General features: G+C 39.9%; 1 protein-coding gene across 3 annotated transcripts; it reads right to left on the reverse strand.

Annotated features, from left to right (window-relative positions):
* Positions 1 to 29: 29 nt before the first annotated feature.
* mafk.L (v-maf avian musculoaponeurotic fibrosarcoma oncogene homolog K L homeolog) lies at positions 30 to 27686 on the reverse strand. 3 transcript variants are annotated; one of them, XM_018236362.2, is made up of 3 exons: positions 27583 to 27686; positions 8159 to 8238; positions 30 to 3891 (listed from the first exon to the last, which is right to left on the reverse strand). In XM_018236362.2, exons 2-3 carry the CDS (start codon positions 8192 to 8194, stop codon positions 3457 to 3459), a joined length of 471 nt encoding a protein of 156 aa, XP_018091851.1. In that variant the 5' UTR covers positions 8195 to 8238; positions 27583 to 27686; the 3' UTR covers positions 30 to 3456. The 3 variants fall into 3 exon arrangements, with proteins under 3 accessions (XP_018091851.1, XP_018091853.1, XP_041432184.1); XM_018236364.2 differs by lacking the exon at positions 27583 to 27686 and adding an exon at positions 10864 to 11423; XM_041576250.1 differs by lacking the exon at positions 27583 to 27686 and adding an exon at positions 8369 to 9313.
* Positions 27687 to 27696: the final 10 nt, after the last annotated feature.

Consider the following 27696-nt stretch of genomic DNA (forward strand, 5'->3'; position numbering starts at 1 on the left):
CTTAATATCCATAATCAAAAACAACAACAACAACAAAAAAGTCAGATTTTTGCCATCTCTAAAATTGGATGCGTGGAGCAGCATTCTTACACATAAAGACATTAAATAAGAGCACAGAGGAAGATTTCAATTTCTGGTCATAAACATAAAAAATACAAATGATCATAAGTCTTGAAAATACAATTACATATAAAATATTAATTTCAGATTAAATACACACTACAGTAACAAAAAAAAAAAAAAAAGAATAAAATTTAGAAATTGGTACAAGAATCTGAAATCCCTTATGTGGTACAAAGCCCTGCAGCATTTTTTTTACAGGTTCCTCGGTCACAGAAGGGTACAGGTGAAGATTTTTTATTCTCTGATGGTCTTAGACATCTGAAATTAAAACTGGCTGGCCTATAGAGATCAAGACGGAGGGTTAATTCCTCCAATACCCCCAAATATCTTCACAGTAACCCATTTGTTTGCATCATCTTTCAGTAAGAACTGCATTACTAAACTTGTAAAATTCTCCCCCCCCACAAAAAAAAATAAAAACAAAACGAAAACTCTGTTCGATAAAACTTTTCTTTTTAAATCTCTTTAAATAGTTCCATATGTTCCTTATTGATATCCAATATGGATTACCTACCATTTCTATGGTATCATCAGCATTATTTGTGCCCAGGTTCCTGTTCTCCTTTTTGTTCCTGTTTCTAAAAATTAATTACCCCCACTATAAAATATGGTAAGGGATCGTTTAGGGCTAGCTCTTTGATAGCCAAGTATTTTGGCACGTGTCAAATTAGAAAAGGGAGAGAAAAACATAAATAAAAACAGTTTGAAAGGTGCATGCAGCAAGATGAAGCTACATGTAGATCTCGGAACTACTTGAATGCATATGGAGCCAACGTAACCCAGATAAGAATGTTTTGTTTGTTTGCCACTCATCCTTGCCTTATAGAGGATAAGTCAAGTTCTCTAGGTTCAGATGAAGGAGGCAATTTAGCTGCATGCATGGCACTTTCAAAGACATTAAAATGGCAATCTAGAGCAGTTCCATAGGTGCCCTCCAGCTATCGCATTCTACAGTTCAGAGAGGCCTTGTTGTGTTGTCCAGGGAATTTGATTGGTTTGGTTTCTGGGCCTAGTAAGACATCTTCAGAACCCAAACTGCACATAACGTACTACTTTTTTTTCCTGTAACGATAACCAACATTAAATCCCATCTCCCTGTGAGAAACACATGATGCTGAAGAACCAAGAGAGGCATTATGCCACCTTCAACATTCAACAGTCCATCAGCATCCTCTTCTCTAACCTCTATTCCTCTGCATTCATAAATACAAACCATTAGTTTCATCATACCTTTGGCAATGTCAAGGGTGGTCAACTGCTTACTGTAGCTCTGTCATTCCAGCCAACATAAAGAACTAAAGTCTTTGCTCCAGGTGGGTTGGTAATGGTATAGTCATGCCAAGCTTGCAAGTGGAACTTGAACTCATGGGATCATAGACAGATTCATCCTTTTCAAGTTTAGTCTTTGTTCAGTAGCCCTTTATATTCTCACAAAATAAACCTCTTTGGTTTTGTGGAAAAGCCATTCAAAGGAGCGCTGTTCTTACACACTTTTCACAGTACATCGTATAAACTTTACAAACACACGCGCACACACAGGACCCCAAAAAAGTACTACAAAAAACTTTGAAGGGAAGATACAGTACAGCGCCTCTTTTGCATGTCTCTAGATTTTGCTTGTAATAATGTCAGGGCCGTCAAAAGAAACAGGTACAAATCTTCGGAACTGTAATTGTCAGTTAGCCCTTTTGGTATAGGGAACTAGTCAACCCTTTGCCAAACATTAGCATGTCAGGCTAGATAACAGCTAAGCAGTTTTAACCAAACCTTACCCGTAACGGGCAGCTGCACCTTGCAATGGCACACTTTATTCTCAGTAACCAAATACAATCTTAACACCGCAAGCATATACTGAACCAATACCAATTAGGAGAACTTTATACAAGGGACTTTTATCTGTAGAATAGATATTTTCTAATGATGGCCAGATTATAAAGGAGCATGACCTGCAATATATGGTAGGTCTTGAGCATATGGCTTATGGCACACATTGCACCATATGCCGTAGCCCTACAAATGCATACAATCAAGTAATTAAACACTTCTACATACTTAAATGCCTACTGAAAACTTTTGTTTCCTTCTTAAACCCCTACTAAACATGAAACCACACCTATGCCCTAAAATACTTTGTCTTTCTGAAACCTAACTGCAACCACCATAATGGAAAAAGTAGGCTCACATACTAAAAACACAAACAAAAACTACTTTCCTTTGCACTCTAATCGCATAACACTAAATCTGAATACTTCTATGCAGTAACTTATCCTTAGCCTTTAGTCCAATAAAACAAGTGTGCTGTGCAAGTCTGCTTACTTTCTTTGTCACCCAGTTAACCAGGTCCTTGGGCTCATCTCTGCTAAACAGAGTATAATAATGAATTCCAACTTTAACTATGCTTTGTTTTTATGCTGTTACAGTAAGAATTGCAGCTATATCACCGCAGGAGTATAAAAGTAAGTTGATTTGTATCTAAGTCATAAATCCATAGTTAATCTTTAGGTCAATCAGTTGGTTACCTGGAATGTGGGCAGCAGAATGCATTTGGCCTTCAGAGTACTAACCTGATCTAAATGTCAAACGCCACTATACCACCCTGTGCCTCAAAGACTAAAAATAGAACAGGTAATGGTTTAAAGAATCAAAGTTGGGTGGAAAAGGAATATAAGTAATCAAAGTGCCCAAAGCACTGTCAATAAAGAGATCCTGAGTTAATAATCAGAAATGCTATAGTTTATAGCAACAAACAGACAGTGGGTAGGCTCAAGAATATATTCAACAGAATGGCTTTGGAAAGGGAAAGTATGTGGAAATGCCTGACTCTGAAAAGGCAAAAGGAAACCAATGCAAATCTTCCCTGTGATCTAGTTGTTTAGCCGAAATAACATTGGTAAAGCAAAAGTCAAATATACTCAACAAGTTCAACCCATTTCTGTGCACGTTTCTCTTTCTCGATTTAAGCTAACCTTTAGTAAATGATTTTATTCTGGCAATTTGATTTCAGGGGTTTCTGCTCCCATTGTCATTTCCTATAGAAATTCGAGCATTATTGTTATTTACATTTTGAACCAGTTAACCCAATTCTAGCACATTTCCTCTCAATGAAATGGAGCTTATCCAGTAAAGCGTGTCAAATTCCCAGGTGCAATCACAACAGGGCCATGGAGCTCTGGTCATGTTTCTTGCCTCTATATATATCACATTGGCATTGACAATGGAATAAAACACATCAGCTAACATTTGGATAGGAAGGAAAGGAACTGAGAATAAATGAAGGTTTATCCCATAATGTCCTTTTTAGAACAGGCGGCTAGTTCTCTCCTTTCATGGGCACTAGGATGCTGCAGAAAAAGGTATGGATGCTGAAGAAATGTTGGCTGATTTCACAATGGTGATTACACTGGTGGTAGCCACCTTAGTAGGGGTTATGGGACCCCTGGCGACTGTGCGAGCGAACGTCTGGAGAGCTTCGTATTTGGAGCGTAGAGCATCCAACTCTAGTTTCATGCTGGAATTTTCCCGTGCCAGCTTGTCTACTTCTTGTTGCAACTCTATGCGTTGCCTCTCCAGCTCCTCTTTCTGGGTGACCCGCTTAACTCTGCAGCTGGCGGCGTAGCCTCGGTTTTTGAGTGTACGCCTGCGCTGCTTAAGGCGGATGATTTCTTCTTTGGTGAGACCTCGAAGGTGCTGGTTCAGCTCCCGCACAGACATTGACACAAGCTCATCATCACTTAATACTGGGGCGTTTTCTCCCGCCTCCTTCTTGACCTACAAAAAAAGATCATTTAATATTATTATGCTGTCACTTCCATTTCATGTTGTTCTATACTGTATATTATCCATTGGCATTTGTTTTAGATTAAACATATGTTGGCATAGGATACAACATTTATGATCAACATATTTTTTTTTTTCAATAGGACCTGCACCATTGATAATAAGCTATAGTTTATATAAATAATCTACTATGTAGCCAAGGAGGATGTAATTCAGTTGCATGCAGGGCTGTAGGGGCCACATTTACACAGCATATAACAGCTGATAAGATATTTGTGATAAAATGCTTATGAACACTACGTGCTAAAACTAAAAGTTAAATATCATTCATGGCTCTCTACATGCCTGCTGGAGAAAGCAGGTCTTAGAAAGCTATTGTCGCTGAAAATATTTTAGTTGCAGCTCCTGGAGAGACAGATATGACCTATAAATGTGTTTCATTTATTTTTAGTGTTTGGCCTTAATAGCTGGAGTGGCACAGATTACTTTGAGCATATAAGGCTTTATTTACCTTGCAGTACACAATGTACAAATTACAAAGGCCACAATCGACTATTTTCTTTGCGTTCTGATTTTGTAGTTTTGGAGCACAAATACCTTATGCTAGCCCCTTGAACAGAGCGCTGCCTGCGTTAAGCAGCACTCTATCCAAGTGGGAAGGATGGGGACAGGCAAGGATGGGGGAAAAGCACATAGGCAGTCCTCCTTTCACCATACCAGGGCTGCAAATGGGTCCTGTCCTTGCTATAGCCTGAAGCTGCTCTCTGCTCTTTGCAACAGAGTGCAGCTTTCCCTGGGGGGCCCAAGAGCAGGTTAGATGAGTGCTAAGAAACAAAAGTACACACACCCTTAGTCAGGGTCAGACTAGGCAAGCGGGACACCTGGAAATAAACCCAGTGGGCCCCGGCTCTTGTGGGCCCAGCCGTCCCAGACCCACTCCCTCCCCTGGTTGCCCCCAAACACACTTTCCAACCTCGGTCGCAGCAAAAGAAGGGGTGTTGCCACTATGGTGGCAGGGGCTGGAGGGCCCTGAAATCTGACCAGACAAGAATCTGATCCTACAATGGGGTCTACAAGCCCTGTTGGATGAGGACCTCATAGGTGCTCTGATGTGTCTACATCCAACAAGGTTTTCAAACCTAATTGATATCTGACAAGGGTCAATAAGATGTCAACTGGGTGGGAACTAGTTGGCAGCTTTTACTGGCCCGTGTAGGGTCACCATAAGAGTCTGTTTGAGTATTTGCGCTGAGTAAAGGCTCAGTGGTCAGCTGGTCGCCTATTCTTAGCGTTTCCTGCTCTCCATTACCATAGACCATAAATGCATCAGACACTGTTGCCTCCTTCAACATAATTTGCCGACCACTAACTCTAGAGAAATTAGTCATCACAAATAAGGTGTTATCTGGTCAGAATAAGGAGAGCTGACCACAAGCAGCAGTAATATGCACATCCCTTTTATTCAACAAAAAAATAAAAAACTTGAGCGCTAAAGAGAAAATGTCCAGCCTGTGAAACAGTTATCGCTAATGTCCTCTCTCTCTCAGTGCATCATTATTAACCCTGTATGTAATATAAACATTGTTTGGGATATACTGTAGGTACAAAATACAACTTTTTTCAGTAGAAAAGATATTAGATTATTGCAGCTGTGTCCTTCTCATTTTTTTGCACTGAAAAGGCACGAAAAATGGCCTTAGGTAAATAGAAATTCTGAGAGCAATACAATGCAGCAATCTAATGTGTACATATATATATATATATATAGAAATATCGAAAGAAGAAGCAGCACTCGTAAATTGCAAAAAGATGTATTAGAAGATGTATTAGAAAGTCAGTGCATCACTTAGCAGCAAAGTTTCGGACAACACATGTGTCCTTTATCAAGCCAAATAAGCCAGATCTGGCTTGATAAAGGACACGTGTTATCCGAAACATTGTTGCACTGACTTTCTAATACATCTTTTTGCAATATACGAGTGCTGCTTCTTCTTTCGATATTTCTATATTACATGGGGATGTGACGGCGTCTCCGATTGGAGCGATCACCGAGAAGCACAGCAAGTATACCTATACTATTGAATGGGACTGGGAGCCCCAATCTTCTCCTTCTCTACATATTGGTAAAATAAGCAGCCATATTGCCTCACCCAGCCAAGACAATACCCACAACAATGAATATTGGAGAGACCAATTTAGCTGTTGTGTCGAAATCTTCATGGAATCTTCCTGATTTGTGAAAAGTGCCTAAGCAGCTCCAAGTATATGTATAAACCAAAATATAGAGAAGCAATGTTTAGTATAGTAAGTTAGGCCTTATTTACAGGGATAGTTCACCTCTTCTCTTCTTAGCAGATTGCAGGCAGTGATCGCATCCCAGTTTTGTACTGAAACTTCAAGCACTTAAGTATTTGTTTTGACTGTCTAATTTATAATATCTATAACCCTGTTTGTGTTTATGCCTTTTAACACTGGGTACGTTTGTGGTGCTATAGAATAATAAATAACATACAATACAAGATTTAAAAAAAACTCCTCCCCCGAATTTTTTTTGGATTAAGAAAGATAAAATTAAAACCAAACTTTCCAATGTCCGTTAAATGTCAAGTTTTTAAATTATTTGTAAATATAATTGCAACTGGAAAAAGTGCTTGTTTATCCCTCAGCACACTTGAAGGTCGCCAAATGAGCAAATCTCCCCCCCCCCGATATGCCCACCTCGTGGTGGGCGATATCTGGCTGATCCAATCATTGGGCCTTCGAGTGCAGAGAACGGAAACAATAGCAATTACATTTACAAATAACTGAAAAATTAAAGTATGGAAAGTTCATACAAATGACATTTTCTTTAAAAGTGTTAAAACAGTTTTTTTTGGGTGGAGAACCACCTTAACCACATCTAGAGTAGTATTTAAGTGTCACTTCTGTTTGCTTTAGGGAAGCATGCAGTTGATGGTTTTTTTAGTTAAAAGTAAGAGATAGAACTAGATTAACGTTAACTGAAGGAACCTGAGAGGCTCCCATTTCAAGATGCAATGATGATGTAAACACAAGGCAAGCATGGCTAGGTATACAGAATTAAAGTGGTTGTTCACCTTTAAATTAACGTTTAGTATGATGTAGAGAGTAATTAATATTCAGATACAATTTGCTTTTGATTTTTTTTATAACTTGTGGGTTTTGAGTTATTTAGCTTTTCATTCAGCAGCTCTCCAGTTTGCAATTTCAGAAATCTGCGACCTTGCTAGGATCCACATTACCATAGCAACCATGCATTGATTTTATTAAGAGACCGGAATATGAATAGGAGAGGCCTGAATAGAAAAATGAGTAATAAAAAGCAATAACAATGTAGCCTTACAGAGCATTTGTTTTATGGATAGGGTCAGTGACCCCCCATTTGAAAGTTGGGACATCAGAAGAAGGCAAATCATTCAAAAACTATAAAAAAGAAATCATTAAGACCAACTGAAAAGTTGTTTAGAATTGGCCATTCTGTAACCTACTAAAAGCTTATCTAAAGGAGAAAAAAGGGTAATAGAATTAAGGGGCAGGGGACCTGGGGAAACGGAAGATGGCAGGCTGGTGCTCTGCAAACAGATGCATGTTTTTTTTAAAAAAAAAAGAGCACCGGCTCAACAGCTAAGCCAATAGAAACACCTTGCCTAATAATTGGCCCTCTCCAATGGTTTCAGCTTTCTTTCTCCTTTAAATACCTATAAATAAATATTCATTCAACTATAACAGCATAAGTTCTCAACAAAAGACATAGGGGCATATTTATCAAAAAGTGAAGATAGGGATCGCCACAGTCCTCTGGAGTGAAATTCCGCCACTCTCCATTCATTTCTATGGGATTTTGAAAGGCATATTTATCAAAGGATGAACTTACACGTTCACCCATTGACAAATACTCTTTTTAAAATCTAATAGAAATGAATGGAAAGTGGCGGAATTTCACTCTAGAGCACTGCGACGATCCCTAACTTCACTTTTTGATAAATATTCCCATAAAGTCATATTTATATTTACACGCTTTTAACTGATGGTACGTGGCATTTTGACGCCCACTGCCATTCGACAGGAAAACAGAGGAGGTCAAAACACCCGCGTGCGTCTGTCACCGCTCCCGAAGTCTCCAAATGGAAACTATTCGACGTGCATGAAGCGTTAACCAGGGTGGTTTCTGTTTAATGGCACCAGGAGAGGTGACAGTAGTAATGCACAAACACCGGGCCATGTCCACCATATTTCTCACCTTTAATGCCTTGTTTGGTTTGGGATTAGTCGTCATAACCTGTAAACAATCGCCAGAACAGAACGGTGCAGAAAAAGCAACTATAAAAAGAGAAGGCAGAAACAATGTATTAGCATGTGGTCACTCAAACCAAGAATATCTCCTAATAATCATCCTTATTAGCATCTTAGCATTCAGTTCCAGCTATACTGGTAGTTGCCATGTACTTACCATGCGTAGGAATAGCACTCATCTACTGAAGAGAAGGATGCTACTATAGGGAATTCCAGGCACGGGATTCGGGAACTCACATAATGGATGGTTCAAGGTTGTGTTATATGGGATTAGTAAGATTTGCATAGAGGCTAACAGACCTATTTGGGGGAGGAACGCTTAGGAGAGGAAGCTACCCCAGGCACAATGCCGGGAACCTGAATCATGAATTCTCACAAATTATGACACGGTCACACCGATCCTCATTACAAACCCGGCATTTAAATCATTGATGAAAAGAAAATGTGGCTGAGACACTACAGATTTCTCAAGGATGGTTACCATGGCAACCATCAAAAACCAGCCAACTTGGAAACAGTCACCATGGAAACAAGAGGGAAGGTATTAAAAAAAAAAAGAAGTCCATGAGATCCAATAACTAGAGGGTAACTTAAGCTAAAGCCTTGGAGAAAATACCAATTGCCGATTGGGCTAATGTAATAAAATCTTACCTGCATCTAGTACCTAATATCAACCAATCAGATGTTTCTTTTAAAAAAGCGGGGACCAGTAAATGCTACCTGCTGATTGGTTACAAGACAAGCCGTAAGACAAGTAATATTTGACCAAGAAGAAAATAGTAATACACAAGGGATATATTTAGCACAAGATATGAGTCACCCACTTAAAGGAACAGTGACACTTCAATTAGGAACGTGCCTCCCCCTGCCTTCCGACAGGCTGGTTACTGACCTCTTTTGATTGGTGATACATATTACCAAAATGTTTCAGTAGATGAAGTTGCACTTGATGGTCACAACAAAGTCCTGGTAGGTTGAAGACATTTAGAAACAATGCCCCAACCTATCAGGACTTTGGCTTGTCCCTCTCTTCTACAGTTCCATTATTCGGAAACCCGTTATCCAGAAAGCTCAGAATTACAGAAACGCCATCTCCCATAGACTCCATTTTATCCACATAATCCAAATTTTTAAAATTGAGTTCCTTTTCTTTGTAATTGTAATGATAAAACAGTACCTTGTACTTGATCCAAACTAAGATATAATTAATCCTTGTTGTAGGCAAAACCAGCCTATTGGGTTTAATTAATATTTACATGATTTTCTATTAGACTTAAGGTATGAAGATCCAAATTAAAAACCCCTGGTGCAGAGAATTCTGGACAACAGGTCTGTACTGACATATCAGTGGAAGGAGCTGCAGCATAGGTCTGATTGGGGGCCCCTAAATCCATTAAGGAACCTCAGGCTCTAAGATGCACAAATGAACAACAATGGACAACTAACACACTGCTCTCTCTGCTCAGACTTGTGTCAGAACGAAAGGGAAAGTGCTACAGGATTATTCAAGTATAACTGCAGGCCAGGGACAATCTGCTTCAAAGTTTCCAAACTCTCCACTACTTAAAAAGGTAGTTAACTCAAAAAATAAAACCTTCCCTCCTCTTCTAAGCAACTTCCCACAATCCATTAATGGCTTTAAGGTTATCGGTACAAGTTCTGCACTGCTGGTTCTGTCTAACAAAGCAGCAGAAGCCAGCCTTGCATTTTAAATGGCATTTATTTTAAAACGTAAGCGCTAGGTATGCTGGTGCCCTGGCTGGAGCTGGCAGATACTGCTCCCCTGTACTCATGAGTCGACAGTTTTGCTAATCGCATGAGTGCACGGCTGCTGTTACGATCCCAGGGACTTTGTAAGGCAAGACTTGACTAACACCCTTTCACAACAATCCCTCCATGATGTGACATTACAATCAACAGTGCAGTTCAAATTTCAGAGTTTACTGGAGCAAACGGGAGGTGGGGACGAGGGTGGGTATTTTGTTCCTTATTTCCTACATTTATCACGGTGCTGGATATGCCAGGTGCATTTCTGTGTTTTAATATATAAACCGAAACGTTGGATTAAATCAACTTTGATTTAGATTAATTTTTTTGTTTTTGTTGATATATTCTTTGGTGTGCCGTCACTTGATATATATATATATATATATATATATATATATATATATATATATATATATATATATATATATATATATATATATATATATATATATATAAACACATAATCATCTGCTAAAGGCTCTGTAAATACTAGTACTACACAGGCAACAGGCAGTTTATCCGAAAGCCAATATCCCCGCATAACATGTTACGTAGGAGCAGAACCCTGGGCTTTTCCAGGCAGTAAATAAAAGCATTGTGTTATTATTCTCTGGCATATTCTGCTACACGTCACGGCTGCACAGTCAGGACTTTACGACAGGCAAAACCACTCTCACTCTCTGGAAGTCTTGCTGTGTATTAGAAGCAACAGGACCCTGAATAGAAGGAGAGAGCTTTCCTATAAATTCCATGACAGAAATATTGCAGGAATGCATAGAAAGGATGCTGCAGCACAGAGCAAAGTATTCAATAGTGTATCATGTAGGACAAGCTAAAGCCCGACTCAGCACCCCCCTCCCCTCTTGTTGAAGATCTGAGACTCACCTGGTAAGGGAAAGGAGACCTGTGCTGCTTAAAGTGTAAATAAGAAGGCTGGGGCCCTGTTCCCCATAAAGACATTGCATGAGTACACCCACTGCTTACACAGAAGGAAGCCACAGCGAGGGAGGCCCTCCAGTCACCGTGACATAGCAATGCTCTGACTCATCGGCTGTTTACAGGCTCAGCACAGCTCACATTCCCACAGAACCAGACCAACACTCCCCTGGCTCCCACATGTGCTTGTGGCTGCAAAGTGGACCAGCACAGGAAACTTCTTGGCTGCCTGCACTAAAAAACACACTTGAATAATGGGAAAATGTACGGCAGCCCAGCAGATTACTGGGCCCACAGAGAGCTGTTTACCAACCACATTATGCTGGTATCCCAAGACTGTCCCTGCTTTATTATTATCCTTTATTTATAAAATGCAGACATATTTTGCTCTACAGTGTAATCATTCCCATCAGCCCCTGCCCCAGTGGAGCTTACAGTCTAAAGCAGGTCATAGGCAATTTTTGTACCATGGCGATTGGTCGTTAAGTCAGTCGGACAGATTTTTGTCAGCTAACGATAATATCTCTGATAATATCAGTAGGTGACTGTCACTACTATTTCTAAGACATAACTTTCGTACAGTTGCCCACTGTCAATTAATTGCTAGTGATGGGCGAATTTATTGGCATGGATTTGCGGCGAGTTTCACGGGCCGCAAATGTTTTTTGCAAAACAGCTGCGAAAATGTTGACACAACAAAAAAAAAATTGTTGCGTGTCAGAATTGTCGCACGCATAAAAATTGTCGCGCGTCAAAATTATTCCGACACCCATTGACTTTAGTGCATTTGGATAAAATTGTCGAGTGTATAAAAGTTGTCGCTCGCGTCAAAATTGTCACGCGTCAAAACTATTTTCACGCCCATTAACTTCAATGTGTTTAAGGACTTTTTCACCATTTGCAATTTTTTTTAGCATTTCGCCAATTTCTCAGAAAAGCGGGACAGATTCGTCCATCACCATTAATGGCCAGAACATTGTCCTGCAATTTCAACCTAAATGGTTAGTTTTAGATTGTGGCATTAAAGCGAACAATTGGTATCCAAATTGTCATTGTACAATGAATTAGGGATGTACCGAATCCACTGTTATGGATTCGGCCAAACCCCTGAATCCTTCTCTAGAGATTTGGCAGAACACCGAACCGAATCCAAATCGGGGGAAGGGGAAAACATTTTTTACTTCCTTGTTTTGTGACAAAAAGTCACGCAATTTTCCTCCCTGCCCCTAATTTGCATATGCAAATTAGGATCCGTATTCAGTTTGGCCTGGCAGAAGGATTCACCCGAAACCAAATCCTGCTGAAAAAGGCAGAATCCTGGATTCAGTGCATCCCTACAAGGAATAAAATCTGAATGTCTGTGGTCAGCTTTACTCCCTATCACATTCATGTATATAGAGACATAGATATATATATATATATTTACCGCTCCCAGCTCACCACCTGCAACAACCCGGAGAGGACCTGCACCTGTGTTTCTTGGCCTTCAATGTAATACAAATAGGAAAGAGATGGACAGTAATGCTCTTCTTTGATAAAAAGTCATTCTTTATATAAAAAGAGCAGGAATGCCTGAAACACATAAGTCTTGCTTGTTTCCCCTTCTTGTGCAGAGGAGAGCACTGCTGTCCATCTCTTTTTACTATTCCTAAATTGAAACAATAGTTCATACATTTCTTCTGTTTAGCCATTGCTGAATTGAATCCCTGAGTTTCATGAATGGCAGCTGTTATGATTGATACAGTAGAATACTTGCTAATATCCCACAGATGCGGCTGAGAAATGTATCAGCTAATGGAGCAAATTGTATCAGTTCAGAATCTGCACCTGGATCACTGAGCTGCCAGACTGAAACACCCGACACAGGAACATCAAACGTCAATTTTGGAAAAATGATAAAAAATAAAAAGCGATTGAAAAAAAAGTCATTATTTCTAGTGAACAATTTGAAACCAACTGAACTGAAGTGTTTGGAAGGTGAACAACTGCCTGTATTTGGAGTGTGGAAGTGCCCTGTGTAAAGCCACACAATTCTGGACAAAATATACAAACCAACTGTATATAGTGCCCTGTCTGGAATCAAACCTAGGACCCCAGAGCTGCAAAGCAGCATTGCAACATTCAATCTATGGAGGATTTACTATTAATAAAAAAAGAATATAGTTAACTCCTGAGCTTTGTTGCTCTAATTCCAATCAATGTATTCAACTTTGTGATTGCTTTAGTGACGCTGGCTCTAAATTAGGCTAAAGGAGTGGGTTGCCTTTTACATATTATATAACTATTTGCAACTAGCTTTCATTTTTTATGTGGTTTTTGAATTATATTGCAGTTTATTCAGCAGCCCTCCAGTGAGGACTTTCAGCAGCTAAATGGTTGCTAGGGTTTAGTTTACCCATGCCAGGCAATGAGTTACACAAGAGACTGGAAGAGAAATAGGAAAGGATATGAATAGAAAGCTAAGTAATAAAACTGTAACCTTACAGAGCAATAAGTTTTTGGCAGCTGTGATTAGTGACCCCCTTCTGACAGCTGGAAAGAGGTAGTAGAAGAAGACAATTCAAAAACTAAGTGCAAGCAAGGTGCAAACACCTGCTAGGAACAGTAGTGGTCTGAGCTGACCTCAAACCTGCGGGACGGGTTTGGGATGAAATCTAGGGACTGAGGTGGGGATCATGTTTGGTGTGTGACAACTGTAAAAGTGCACTCAGAGTCTCATACAACAAAATACACAAGGACAGCAGCTGGGTGGGTATAGCAAAGTGACCCCAAAGTTTTTATCATAGCCACAACCCCTGGAGGGAGGTACAGGTCGGGTGTGGGTTCATATAAAGTCAATTGTAAAACCAACAGAATCTCATTTAAAGATAAGTTCCAGCGACACGAACACACAACGAAGGATGTAAAAACAATCACATATTTCGTGAAAATGTTTACAAATGACAGCATGGCCTGGATTCTCATGCCTGATACCAGCAATACAAAAAGAGGAAGTTTTAATTCAAGGGCCAGTAACACCACGGAATTAAAGAATATCAATTCTTAGTCTATGTTATTGCAAACTCTGCACCGTGTCTAGAAAGCACAATATTTTTTATTTGAATATTGGACTAGTGATAGGGCTTTAGGGGGAAGTTCATGGATCGCAGGTGCCACTTTGTATAGACAATAGATAATAAACATGGATCTGATAACAGGTAAGCTGAAATAAATACCAGGCATTCCACTTCCAAAACACCAGTTGTACATGTTGCTCATGACAGAAATAAATACAGTAGTATGTCTAATTTAATTTGTGTCATTTTGGTATTCATGGCCCTTTAAATGGTCTTCCATCCCGAAAATCTACATTCATTAAAATGTTTCAGTGATTTTTGAGTAGTTCATCATGTTCACCTGTAGTTGCTAAAGCCTTTTCGTCTGTCCCCTTCCCAACGCAAGTCTAAAACAAGGTTGCAACTCTTCCCTCAGCCAAGGCCATGCTTTGTCACACTTCGGTTCATCAGCTGACCAGGCACAGAGAACAGAAAGGGACAGAGAGAAACCTCTAACAAATTACTTTTATATTAAACAGTGGCTTACAATTACATTTTTTTCATTATGCAAAAATAATTGTAAAACTTTCTTTTATTGACAATCCTTTTAATGGGTGCTATGGAATCTAATGGTCCAACACAACTAAAGGGGTCATTTACTTACCCCGGGGGTGCAAGTGCAGGAGTGTCTATGTGCCCCCCCCCCTATTTGCGATAGTCAGTGATTGATCCACAGGGCAGGTCTCTCCTCTCCAAAAAGTGTTGTGGCCATTTTTCCCATGCCCCACGCAGTGAAAATAATCCCTGATTGCTAACTTTTTGCACTTTGCACTCTATCAGAGGCATTGTAAATAGGGATACACAGAATCCAGGATTCAGTTCAGGATTGGGCCAGGATTCAGCCGAATCCTTTTGGCTGGCTAACCAAATCCTAATTTGCATATGTAAATTATGGGCAGGAAGGGGAAATCACATGACCTTTTGTCAGAAAACAAGGAAGTAAAAAAATGTTTTTACGCTTTTCATTTCCTTTGCCTATGCAAATTAGGATTTGGTTCAGTATTCGTCAAATCATTCACGAAGGCTTTGGGGATTCGGCCGAATTCCAAATAGTGGATTCGGTGCATCCCTAATTGTAAATGTGGACTTGATTATTATTAGTACTCCTTATCTGCCTGTAGTATGGCAATGTCTCACTAATGTAATATTCCCATACTGCACCTTGAGCTAATGGCAGTATCTGAATAAGGGTGAAATAGCAATCAGATGTCCCACTCCGGCATCTTCCAAAATGCGCAAGTGTGGCAGCCTCGGGTTAAGCTAGCCCACTTCATCTTGAATGGATCTGGAACCACCAGTGGGTCGAAGTCCTAATATTTTATATAATTTAGTGCACTGTCGGGGGAATGTAATAAAAATCGCTAACGGAAAAACTATTCGCAATGCGAAAAGTTATGCCTTTGCGCGAACAATTTTTGCTTTGTGCGAATTTAATATAGCTTTTGCGAGCCCGGAAACTGTTTAGCGACCACTTCCGACAGTGAAAGATGTTTGCGAATTTTATAGTTTGCGCCAATGCGCAGTCAATGTAATAAAACTTCTTACTGAAAAAGTCGTTATGTTTGCTCCAAAAGATTACGACACCTTCAAGCACTTCTTATGAGTGCGCAATTAAAATTCGCAATGCGCAATTAAAATTCGCAATGCAATAACAATTTAAGGAACAATATTACATTGCGAGATGTGGATTTTTAGTCTTATTGGTGCGAATTGTTTTGCTCTTTGCGACTTTTATTACATTTCCCTGTATGTGCACTAAAGCTCAGCAAATAAGCTTCTGTATAAGTCCAAATCCACAGCATCAATAGGGAGGATACCCCCCTAGTAGCTCCTAGTGATGGGCGAGTGGATTCGCAGCGAATTTCTGCATTTCACCATCTATGAATTGTTTCACGAAACTGCTGCAAAAAATCACCAGTAAAGAAATTTGCTGCGTCAAAAAAGTCGCCTATGTAAAAATTGTCGGGCATCAAAATAATTTTGACGTCCATTGACTTTAATGCGTTTGCAAATTTTTGCGAATTTCAAAGCGAAGCAAAATGGGACCGATTATTTGTAAGTCATCACACCAATTGTAGCTTCTATTTCTTGCTATGACCACATTTTTATTTTTTATACTGTTGCTCACACTTTTTTTTTTATATCTGACACCTTTTCTGATGTGTTTTTCCAACCAATAATTACTAACTGGTATTCTTGTGTTTCCAGTGCTTTGAGACAACGTTTAACAAAAATCACCAACTTTGATAGAAATTAAAAATACAAATTAAAAAAAAATGGAAGCCAACATTTCATAGATAATGCATTAGCATGCCTGGACATAAATTAACTTCCATAGGAAAAGGAAATGTGACAGCTCTGGAGGAAAGGCTACAACATACTTTTCATGTGACTCATGTACAGGGGCCATTGCCAATAGAAGGGAAAAAAGGGAAACTGGTCGTACAGAGTAATGTTTTCTTTAGGCTGTGCCAACTGTATAAGCAAGAAAGCAGCGTTTTAGTAAAAATAGAGCAGTGTAAATACATAGCACCCTTTCTTCCCTAACACGGTGCACGCTCTCACCCCAGCTACACGCTTCCGATATAAGGTGGCACTGCAGAATGAATACGTTTGTCTGCAACCAAAGCTATGTCTGTCATTGTTCTACCGCAAGACGTCAGTAATGGAAAAAACTTACAACCACCAGCAAGGAAATACCAGTACCGAAAGGGCATGCAACTGAGTCAGAATTCATACTGTGCTCTTTGTGCACTCATTACCACCTACTAACCAACAAGGTACCACCCCAAAACATACTGGGGATAGTTAGAGGAACATTCATAATCAAATCTAGTATTAAAATAATCAGGATTAAGTCTATAAAGGACAGCCAGTTCCTTTAATACTTTAATTTCAGACATATTTCTCAGATATGGATATTGTAACAACCTCCGCCCCCCCCAAAAAAACATGTGCTAATGAAGCAGTAAGTAAGAAAGCTTGAAATAAAAACCTAATAATTGGTGTGCACCAACGGTCTGAAAATGGCTGATTGCAAAGAAGCCTGCATAGCTTTAACGCAAATCAGTTACATTCCTGAAAAGGGCGTTATTTCCTCCTTTAAGGGGAAGTTCCCTTAAAATTAAGATTTAAAGGACACATATTATTTAAAAAAACAAGAATGTACCAGTGCATTAAACTGTTTTAGATATAGAAGGAATGTGCTTTAAACATTTTCTGGTTACTTTATTGTAAATTTCTGCAAAAACCCTACTAGTCCTGCCCATGTTCCACTTCCTGCTGCCTCCTTTCCCAGGCTGTGCAAGGGAGCCAGCGGCACTCAGCACTCTAGGATAGGAACCAATTAGCAGCTAGGCTCATCTGATAGGGGACTGAAGCCTGTTTTTACTTGCATGACTGCAGGACTGTGATTGGCTATCCCCCTGCTACTGTGTTTCTGGCAGGTACTGTTAGGATATGCCCATCCTTCATTTGAAACAGGGACCAGAGAACATCTATGGGGAGCTCAAATGAAGGGGCTAATTTTGAAGACAATATTAATTTACAGCCGATATTAAAATCAGCACCATATAGTATACATTATTTCCAACAAAATGATGTTTTTTTATTTATCCTATATGTCTACTTTAAATGTAAATACCGCACAGCTCACGGCCATCCAATATCAGTTTTCGGTCTTCATTTTCTTCAGATTCTCTGAATCATTTTAACGTTATAAAGTACTATAGAAGCCGAAATCCCCAAATTCTTTGCAATTTTACTGTGACGCATTTACGCATTGTAAATTATGGAATCACCAAAGTCCAATTTTATGTTGAAGAACATTATTCTTAAATTGTTGCAATATTTTACTTATGAGACACATCTTTACTTATGAGACACTGTCAAAGTTGGAAGTGGAGTCAAGCACTATGATCCTCTAATGTCTAAGGCTTCACCACCCCAGGATCTGAATATGGTGCTGATGTACCTCACTACTAAAGAGTTAGTTTCATCAGGTAGGACAATGCTGGGCTTCATCTACATGGGCCTAGCTTTATTTTGGAACCATACAAACTATTTCTTGTCCAATTATGGTATTCTGCAACATACCTCCCAACATTCTGGAAATAGAAAGATTACCATGATCATTTTGAAAAATTTGGCAGGTTATGAAAGTTTGAACACATTTTTGTGTTGTTACAGTTTTGCTAATAAAGGTGAATTTCCATTTTAGCTGAAAGTCACAGTTTTCCCAAGAGACTTGCTTATCTTAAATTGTTACAATTGCTTCGTTGCTTATCTGTAACTGTTACAAAAGTATCTACCTATCTATTTTGGGCTCTCTGCCAAAAACCAATAAAGTTAGAAACTTTGTAACTTTTTCAGGCTGCTCAGTGCAGGAAACCAAAGAGAAAGTTGGGACATTCAGTAACAAACCCAGGACTGTGGGTTGAGCGGTCAAAATCAGGAATGTTGGGAGGTATGCTGCAAGGAGGTAGTGCTTGAAATCAAGTTGGCAGAAGGATCAGCATTCTCTCAAGCAGGCAGTTGAAATGGTGCTGTTCATTAAACGGCATTTGCCTGTCAATGAACATACATGGCAGATTGAAGAAGTACTGCCATTTTCTCTGCTGCCATTTTCCCCTAGTGGAGAAAATCCCATGTGTGCAGTTAGCCTTAGAGCAATACAAAGAAGACTAGATCTGCTTGGGTTCAAAAGTGGGACACCCCCGAAGGATCCATCTAGCTCTTGCTAACAAGATGATATACTGTAGCTCCAATCTAAAGACTAACTTTTCTTAGGTATGTAGTACATCAGCAGCATATTCAGATGCCGGTTTGGTCTTTGACATTACAGGATCATAGGGATTGGCTGAACAATTCAATTTTGCAACACGGTAAAGTGCCAATGTGTTTGATGCCCAACACTGGACGTCAAATCGTGGAGTCCCATTTATCAAAGGTCATGTGAATTTTTTTTTAATTTGAATAAAACTGACAATTCGACTGCGAGGTTATTTAAGAAAAAATTAGAATGGCTAATATTCGATTGAATGGTTCCGACCAGAAAATTCAAATCTTCATTTCAAATTCGTAGAATCGAGTTTTTCTCCCCAAAAAAAACTTGAATGTCAGAAAGGCTATTAACATCACCTCATGGCTCAACAGACCTCTGCCATTGACTTGTACATGAACTCTGCAGGTTTTAGGTGGCGAATATTCGAATTAGGACTGTTTCCATGGTCGAGGTGTGAGAGATCTCACATTTGAATTTACATTCGAATAGGGGATCAAAATTAGAATGTGTGGATTTTGACATTTGGTAATTCAATTTTGAATTTACTATTCAAACCTTGATAATTCTGCCACATGATCACCAAGTAACGAGCAAGGGGCCCATTTACGTAGTTTGAGTGAAGGAATAGAATAAAAAAAACTTTGAATTTCGAATGTTTTTTTGGCTACTTCGACCTTCGAATCAAACAAAAAAATCATTAGACTATTCGACCATTCGATAGTCGAAGTAATGTCTCTTTAAAAAAAACTTCGACCCTCTAGTTCGCCACCTAAAACCTACCGAAGTCAATGTTAGCCTATGGGGAAGGTCCCCATAGGCTTTGGAACAATTTTTAGGTCGAAGAAAAATCGTTAGATCAATGGATTAAAATCCTTCGAATCAAATGATTCGAAGAAATTAATCGTTCGATCTATTTGCGGTAAATCCTTCGACTTCGATATTCGAAGTTGAAGGATTTCCATTAACCCTCGATATTCGACCATAAGTAAATTTGCCCCCAAGTGTTCAGTATTCTCTGGAGTGTGTCCATGCTGGCACTTGCACATCTGGCTATGAATAGTGGATGGAATATATAGAGGATTTTGCACTTCATATTAGAACCAGATGAAAGTTTCTCGACTGGTTGTGACCCAGAATTCCCTAAGAGCTAAAACATGGAAATTGTTGGTGTTCCAGGAACTGTTTCCTAGTATAGGGGCCAGAGGGTGCATTTTCACTATTGTTTTCCCCAACGTGGAATGTGTCCTTTGTTAGCCTTTGATTGGTAAACAATTTTTAGGTGATAGGTGCCCTTTAGTCAGCTGGAAAACCAGAATTGGCTTTAGGTATGACACATGAGTGATACAATAAAACCAAAAGTTATTATTAAGAGCACTAAAAATATGATTTTCCTAGCAATATGCACATGATGTTAATGCTGAGTGCGCATGGAATATAGTGTATTTGCTAACGTTGGTCTGAGAAGCTTTTTTTATGCTTTTCGGACAGTTGTGGGTGGTTGCAGTAGAGGTGTGTAAAGTGAGACGAGTCAGCTTTCTGCAGTTAAAGCTTAGTCACATATTGTGCACCACACCCATGCATTTTCTTCGGAATCATAATTTGCTCCGTGTAATAAAAGTTAAAGGTTACATATTTGTTTTTGAACCTAATCTGATATTTTTTTTTCCCACAGCAAGTGTAAAAGGAAACTAATTAAAAAGTAAACAGGTCGTGTGATTAAGAACTGTGTGTGTCCTTTGTGGTACTCGCCTGTCATGACGAAAGGCAATGCTGGTTTTACACTTATTGACGTAAGAATATTGCTTATAAGTGGGAAAATACATTGCATCATTGTATAATTCATTAACTCTGAAGGACCCCCAGAAACTAATACATCGGGCACTCTGGATGGTGGATACAATAGTGTTTTTCAAGTGCTCTGGCCAAGTGATATGTGGGTTAAAAAATTCCGCACACTACCCTTACCCATTGTAAATGAATATGCACCTGACACTGGCTTCTGTACTTTTAATGGTACACTGCAACCTTTCCTATAGGAACAATTAGGATTTCAGCTGCAGTTTCCCTTTAAGGCACTTACAACCATGGGCAGTTCTAGCCTATTGGGGACAGTTTATAAACTCAGACTTTCTCCTTTGGATAACCCTCTGCTGTCACTAGGGTTGCCACCTGGCCAGTATTTCACCAGCCTAGCCAGTAAAATACCAGCCAAGGCCGGGGCTGGTATTACAAATTTATCTTCAATGTATTAGCCGGTAAATTTAGAATTCCTATTGTTCCGCCCCTGGCCTGCCTCAGATCCGCCCCTCTCCCCATCTCACCTAATCCAAGGGCGCAGTCCTTCCTGGTGAAACTCCATCACGAATCGACATAACCCCACCCTGGGACATCACAACCCACCCCTGGACTGACACAACCCCAGACCAGCACAACTCCGCCCCTCTCTGGCCTGCCCCCACCCTTACTTCACCGGCCGGTATTTGGCATCACTATGCCTACATCAAATGATTTTGGAAATAGAAAGAGGGACAAAAAGATTTTCTGCATGGAGCACAGCAATTTTTTTGAGCATGCCCATTTTTGTGGCCACTCCCCCTAATTACCATGTTTATTTTACAAAATTTGGCAGGTTATGAAAGCTTGAACAAATTTCTGTGCTTTTTATTTTTATTAGTTTTGCTAGTTTTGCTTAAGTGAATTGCCCTTTAAGCTGCAAGTCATAATTTCCCCATTAAACTGGCTAATCTTAAATTGTAACAATTGTTTCTTAGCTTATCTTAAATTGTTTCAAAAGTAACGAAGTGCACCTGCCATGTGTTCTGGGCTCTTTGTAGTGATGTGCGGGCCGACCCCTGGATAAAATGCGCGGGTCGTGGGCGGGTGCGGGTCGAGCTCTTCTCCTGCTCTCCCCACCGCGACCTAGTACTGCCGACTTCCGGCGCCGGAATTTATAGACTTCTGCCTGCCCCGCTCCTTTTGTGACTTCACTGCGGGGCAGGTCGGGCGTGGGTCTATAAATAAAGGGGAGCAGCGGGTAGGGAGCGGGTGGGTTAGGGTCGGGTGCGGGTCAAGAAATTCTCGACCCACACATCACTCTCTGTCAAAAGCCAATTAAGTTAGAAACGTTTCTGGCTGTTCAGTGCAGGAGATCAAAGAGAAAGTCGGGACGTTTCCGTAACAATCCTGGACTGCGAGCTGAGCTGCCAAAACCAGGACTGTCTCGTGAAAAAAGGGACAGTTGGGAGGTATGACTACAACGCGTAATGCAATTATTCCCACCAAACCAAATATTAAGGCTAATAGTCCTGTGATTAGGAGCCATAATTGCTCATAAAAACAGTTTACGGCCCTGCAGGTACCCTGTAAGTACACCTAAATGGAACATTAATGGTAATGGAGGGACAATTTCAAGCATTTTCTGGAAACTATGTAGGTGTCCTTGTACCCACAACTGCCCCATGTGCCACTGCCCTTATATCGATATTGGCCCTTGGGGATGTTATCAATGTACTCTAACGCTATCAGGAAAGCAGCAGTATCACATTTCAGACCATAATGGTGTCGGCATCAGGGCAAGTTTGATCATCTCCACATCAGCCATAATGGCTCCTCTGTTCTTCAGAGAAAACAATAGGATCCTACTTTGTGGTAATTTGAACCATGCTGTCTGCGGTGCCTCGACTTTGACATTAACAGAGCACATAGTTTAACAGATTTAAAAGTCAAATGTGCAATCCAGATCTAAAAATACCTAGAGCCAGAAGTAACAATCAGGAGGCCCTACATAATGCTTAGCAAGAGCGTGTGCTTTTGTGACTCTAGAACTGCAGCTGAATATTCTCCCTGGCGGCAGTCACAAAAAGAAGTTACTACTACATTATGGCGCATTTATTAACTTTGTGTATTTTCCTACCTCTGAATTTATGTTTACTTCCCAAATTCCCGAGTTATTGCTGGCATACTCAAAGTGGGACATTCACTAAGAATCGTAGTTGCGCTGGTGTCCGCTTCGCGGCACTTCGCCAGGCATATTTTTGCCAGCACTCCGCAAATTCACTAAAATCCGAAGTTGCGCTCAGGGGTAGCGTAAGGTTGCGAAGTAGCGCTAGCGTTAATTTGCCAAGCGAAGTTACGCTAGCGATGGTTAATTTGCATACGGCACCAAATTCAATTTCCAATAGAAGTATTCTTAGCAGAACTACACAAGCCTGGGAAACCTTCAAAACAGCAAATAAAATGTTTATTTTGCCCTACACATGTGCCCACTGTGTAGTTAAGTTGCCATGAGTTAGGAAATCTAGGGGGAAAGGAGGGGAGCCCCAAAAATTTTTTCGATCGTTTTCAGCCTACCACCCATAATAAAGAAAAAACGCCAGCGTTTGGGAAAATGTTAACTTTTTTTGAAGCAATCCCTATCTACTCTATTGCGCTTCGCCTGGTCTGAGGTGGCGAAGGAAGTCTAGCGTAAAAGGTAGCGTTCAGAACAATGTGCGTTAGTGAATTTGCGTAGTTTCGTCCGTTGCGCAAATTCGCCAGGCGTATGGGTGCGAAGTAACACTAGCAAAGTTACACCAGCGTCCGTTAGTGAATTAGCGGAGTAACAAAAATGCCTAACACTAGCGAATTCATGCTAGCGTTAGGCGCTTCGGCGCTTAGTGAATTTGCCCCAAAGTAGGGTGCAAACTGAGCACTATCATTGCGTCATTACATCAGCATGCTATTATCAGCATCCCCTCACCAAATGGAGCATGCAAACATAGAAGAAAGAGGTACCCCAGCTGGATTTAGTCACTAATGTTGGCAGGTTGTGTAGAATACATCTGAGGGCCGTCCCCCTAAAGCTGCCTATATAGAAAATAAGGCCCTGTTGGAAGCATGTGCAATCAAATGTTAATTTCTGTAATCCAGAAAGCTCCAAATTACGTAAAGACTGTCTCCCATTCACTCCATTTTTTCAAAATAATCAAATTTTTTTAAAACGATATCCTTTTTTCTGCAATAATGAAACAGTAGCTTGTACTTGATCAAAACTAAGATATAATTAATCCTTAATGGGTGCAAAAGCAGCCTCTCCGTTTAATCTTCCAGTCATCTTTTAGTATTATGTAGAGAGGGATATTCTGAGAAAATTTGACAATCTGGTTTAAATTTTTATATTTGTGGTTTTAGCTTTTTATTCAGCTGCTCTCTATTTTCCCGGTGTCAGTCCGACACTGGTCATGAAACTCCTCGGTAAATTTATGAGGGGTATATAAGCACTAGGACCGTCCAACATAGTGCGGGTGTGCTGAAAAAAAGGAGACAGTATATCAGAGACTCTTTATGGTAATTAGCCAGATGTAAGTAGCGGTGGTCGCACTGGTATCAGGCTAGGCATTCCACCCACTCTTTATGCGTGGTATCAAACCACTAAATCCTTACCACTGAGTGCGGAGGAGAATTTATATCAAAGCCCTGTGGCAAACAGTAGGCTAACCAAACCCATTAGATGCAGGTCATATTCATCTGCCAATTATATATAGATAACAGGTTAGAGTCTCCCACTTATCTACTCAATCGGACGTGGGCTAGTAGAAAAAAACATTTTTTCCCCTCCAGATTACTGATATTACAAAATATGAATTTGTAACATTGTATACTATTATCTTGTTTCTGTTACAACCGGATAGCCGAATATGAATTTGTAACAATGTATTATCCCGCTTTTGTTACTACTGCTATGTAAACACTGAGTTGCACTATACGATCTGTATATAATTTTGCTTTATTGTTTTTTATGGTGTTTAATTGTTTTTCATGGTGTTTATTTGTTTTTGCACACCTCCCCCATGTCAATAATGCTGTATGACGTCACCCCAGTTTGTTTTCCGCCACTGGTGATTTAAAATGGTTGTTGCTGTTTGTTTCTTGTTACTTTGAGAAAGGCTAGGGACCTAGCCAAAACGTTAGTTCTTGTTTTTGAATAAAGACTTTTTTTCCACCTTAAGACCTGTGAGTGCGAGCTTCCATTGCGCTTGTACACCATTTTACAGCCTCGCACACAGGCACCTTAAACTTGTATACATGCTGTGTTGGCAACTTACTAACTCACTCTCTCTCTCCCATAGACTCCATTTTATCCAAATAATTTCCCATTTCTAAAAATATTTTCCTATATCTCTGTAATAATAAAACAATACCTTGCACTTGATCCAAACTAAGATATAATTAATCGTTATTGGAACCAAAACCAGCCTATTGGGGTTATTTGATGTTTACATGATTTTCTAGTAGACAAGATATAACAGAAAGATCCATTATCCGGAAAACCCCAGGTCCCAAGCATTCTGGATATATATATATAGAGATATATATATATATATATATATATATATATATATATATATATATAGTGAATAAAGTACCCCCTCTTGTAAAATATAAGGATATTATAAGTTACCGAGGAGTTTCATGACCATATAAAAGCACAAGGCCGAAGGCCGAGTGTTTTTATACAGGTCATGGAACTCCGAGGTAACTTCTAATATCCTCATATTTTACAACTGGGGGTACTTTATTTATTATAATACAAATTCAGTGAGTCATGTGACAGAAATGACATCAGAACTCACCGTTTATAACTGATGACATCAGAACTCACCGTTTATAAGGATATAATTTACAGGATATTCATGGCTTTTATGTATTATATATGTAATAATGCACTCCTGCCTGCCGCTGGACCCCTCTCTCTTCCATGATCAGCACATACACAGACTGTACAGTATATGTTGCCATTGGCAAGCATAGGGGGAAGTTGGAGGTCCAGTTCCTAAGGCAAAACCAGACCCAAATTCAGCACTGATCCTGTTAAATGACAGGTATGTATCATTTCAAAATGCAGCACGTTATATTATTATTAAAAAAACATAATGTAATCAATAGGAGCAGTGACTGCATGTGCATCAGCCATGGCACTTTCTTTTTCATAACATGAAGAGCGGCGATGCGGTCAGGGGCACGGCTTTTTACCAGCCAGCAGCAGAGATCAAAAACACCACGTGAGCCACTGGGTCAAGAAAAGCATCATAACAATACAGTATTATTTAAATGTATGTAAAACTCAGCTGCTACATGCTTGCAAACACACACCAGTTCAAAGCAGGAATCAGCCACTTAATTACAAAGTTAGAGAAACTAAAACTTTTTCCATACTAAAAGGCACATTTATAAAAATGTACTCTACCTTTCCTATACTTTTATTTAATGTGGCAAATTCCACATGTATCTGTAAAGTGCTGTGCCTAACGGGAGAAGGAAAGGTTTAATCACAGGGTAGGGGGGGGGTCGTACAAATATACTAGGACTAACAAACTGGCATTCCCACTAAATTGTAGCTTTCAGCAAATTCGTTCAGTCACCTTCACCTGTGTATCATGCTCACTCTCCAGTCAGGCCACACCAGAAGACCCACAGACAATTTCAGCAAACATAGGTATGGATGGAGCACATAACTCGCAGACTCTGCCGCAAATAAATATTTATTGAATCACCAATTCAATAAATATTAATTTCTGGCAGAGTCTGCGAGTTATGTGCTCCATCCATACCTATGTTTGCTGAAATTCCCATTTCCTTCATGCCAGGGGAAAATGCCTTCCTGATGACACTGCATTTGTTGACACATCTTTGTTGACACTTTGTGGCAGCAGAGGGAAGGCAGATGCACGTGTATAGGCTGCCGCTGCTTTAGTACAATAGCTATACCTGGATAAGGTTAGTGTCAGTACCAAGCCACTTCTATGCTCCTCCGTCATTTACAAGCACAGAGACTGCCCGCTGTGGGTGTCACAATACAAAACTGCAGGTGTCGGAATATACCCACTGTGTGTAAATTACTTTATATTTTCTATGTGTGACTGTTTTTCTAATATTGAAGTGTAAAGTGTCATTTTTCAACTTCTGAAGCAACCCCTGGGAGGGGGTCGCCGACCCTGTAAACTGTTCTAAATTGATACATTTAGTTCATACATTTGTTATCTTTGTCCCTGCTGAGCAGAATCTCTGGGTTTTATTAAAGGCAGCGTTTAGAATTGATACAATCGTTTGCGAGACAGGGACCTTGATTGTAAGCTCCATTGAGGCAAAGACAGGTGTAAATGGTAAACAAACTTGGTGAAGTGCTACAAAATATGTCAACTCTATATAAAGGATAATAATAAGCAATAATAATAACCACTTGCCTAGCAGCTGCAGCTAAAATGATTCTAAAAGCACTATAACCAGTACCATATGGAGTGCCAGCCCCTTCCTGGGCTGTTCTGACTGCCGGTGAAGGATAGGCATGGGTGGTCAACAACAACAGCAGGTGGTCCATATTAAAAGTATGACATCTCTTATTTCCATCACAAAGAACCGTTTTTGCTCTGCTTATCTAGAACTCCCATTGCAGATATTACATTTGATAGTCAGGACTGCTGTTAAAAAGAAAAAATAGCCTCAAGCAAAAGAGAAGACTTGCAACCCTGCATCTGTTATTTAACTACAACTCCCAGCATCCCCCAGAGAGCCTTCATCTGTCAGAGGGATACAGAGAATTGCAGTTCCGACAGTTGGAGGAGTTCACGTGAGACATCCCTGATGTTAGGGAATACATCAAATGCCCTCACTGTTCTTGCCTGCAGCCAGCCTTGCTGATCTTTTCCATTAAAGGGGGTCATATTGTGTCAGGCTCATCTTGTGTAATGATATGCCCCTTTCTCTATCTGTACAGTGCTCCAGAAACAAAATGCTTTAAATGTTGGTTTTTACCTTTTAAATATGGAATTTTAATAGAGCTGCACACAGATCCTCTCTGCCCGGTGTCTACGCTGAAATGAGGGCTGGGCGTGTCCTTTCATTCTGTCACAGGAAGTGGTCATAAGT

This window comes from Xenopus laevis, chromosome 9_10L (assembly GCF_017654675.1).
Source record: "Xenopus laevis strain J_2021 chromosome 9_10L, Xenopus_laevis_v10.1, whole genome shotgun sequence".
NCBI lineage: Eukaryota > Metazoa > Chordata > Amphibia > Anura > Pipidae > Xenopus > Xenopus laevis.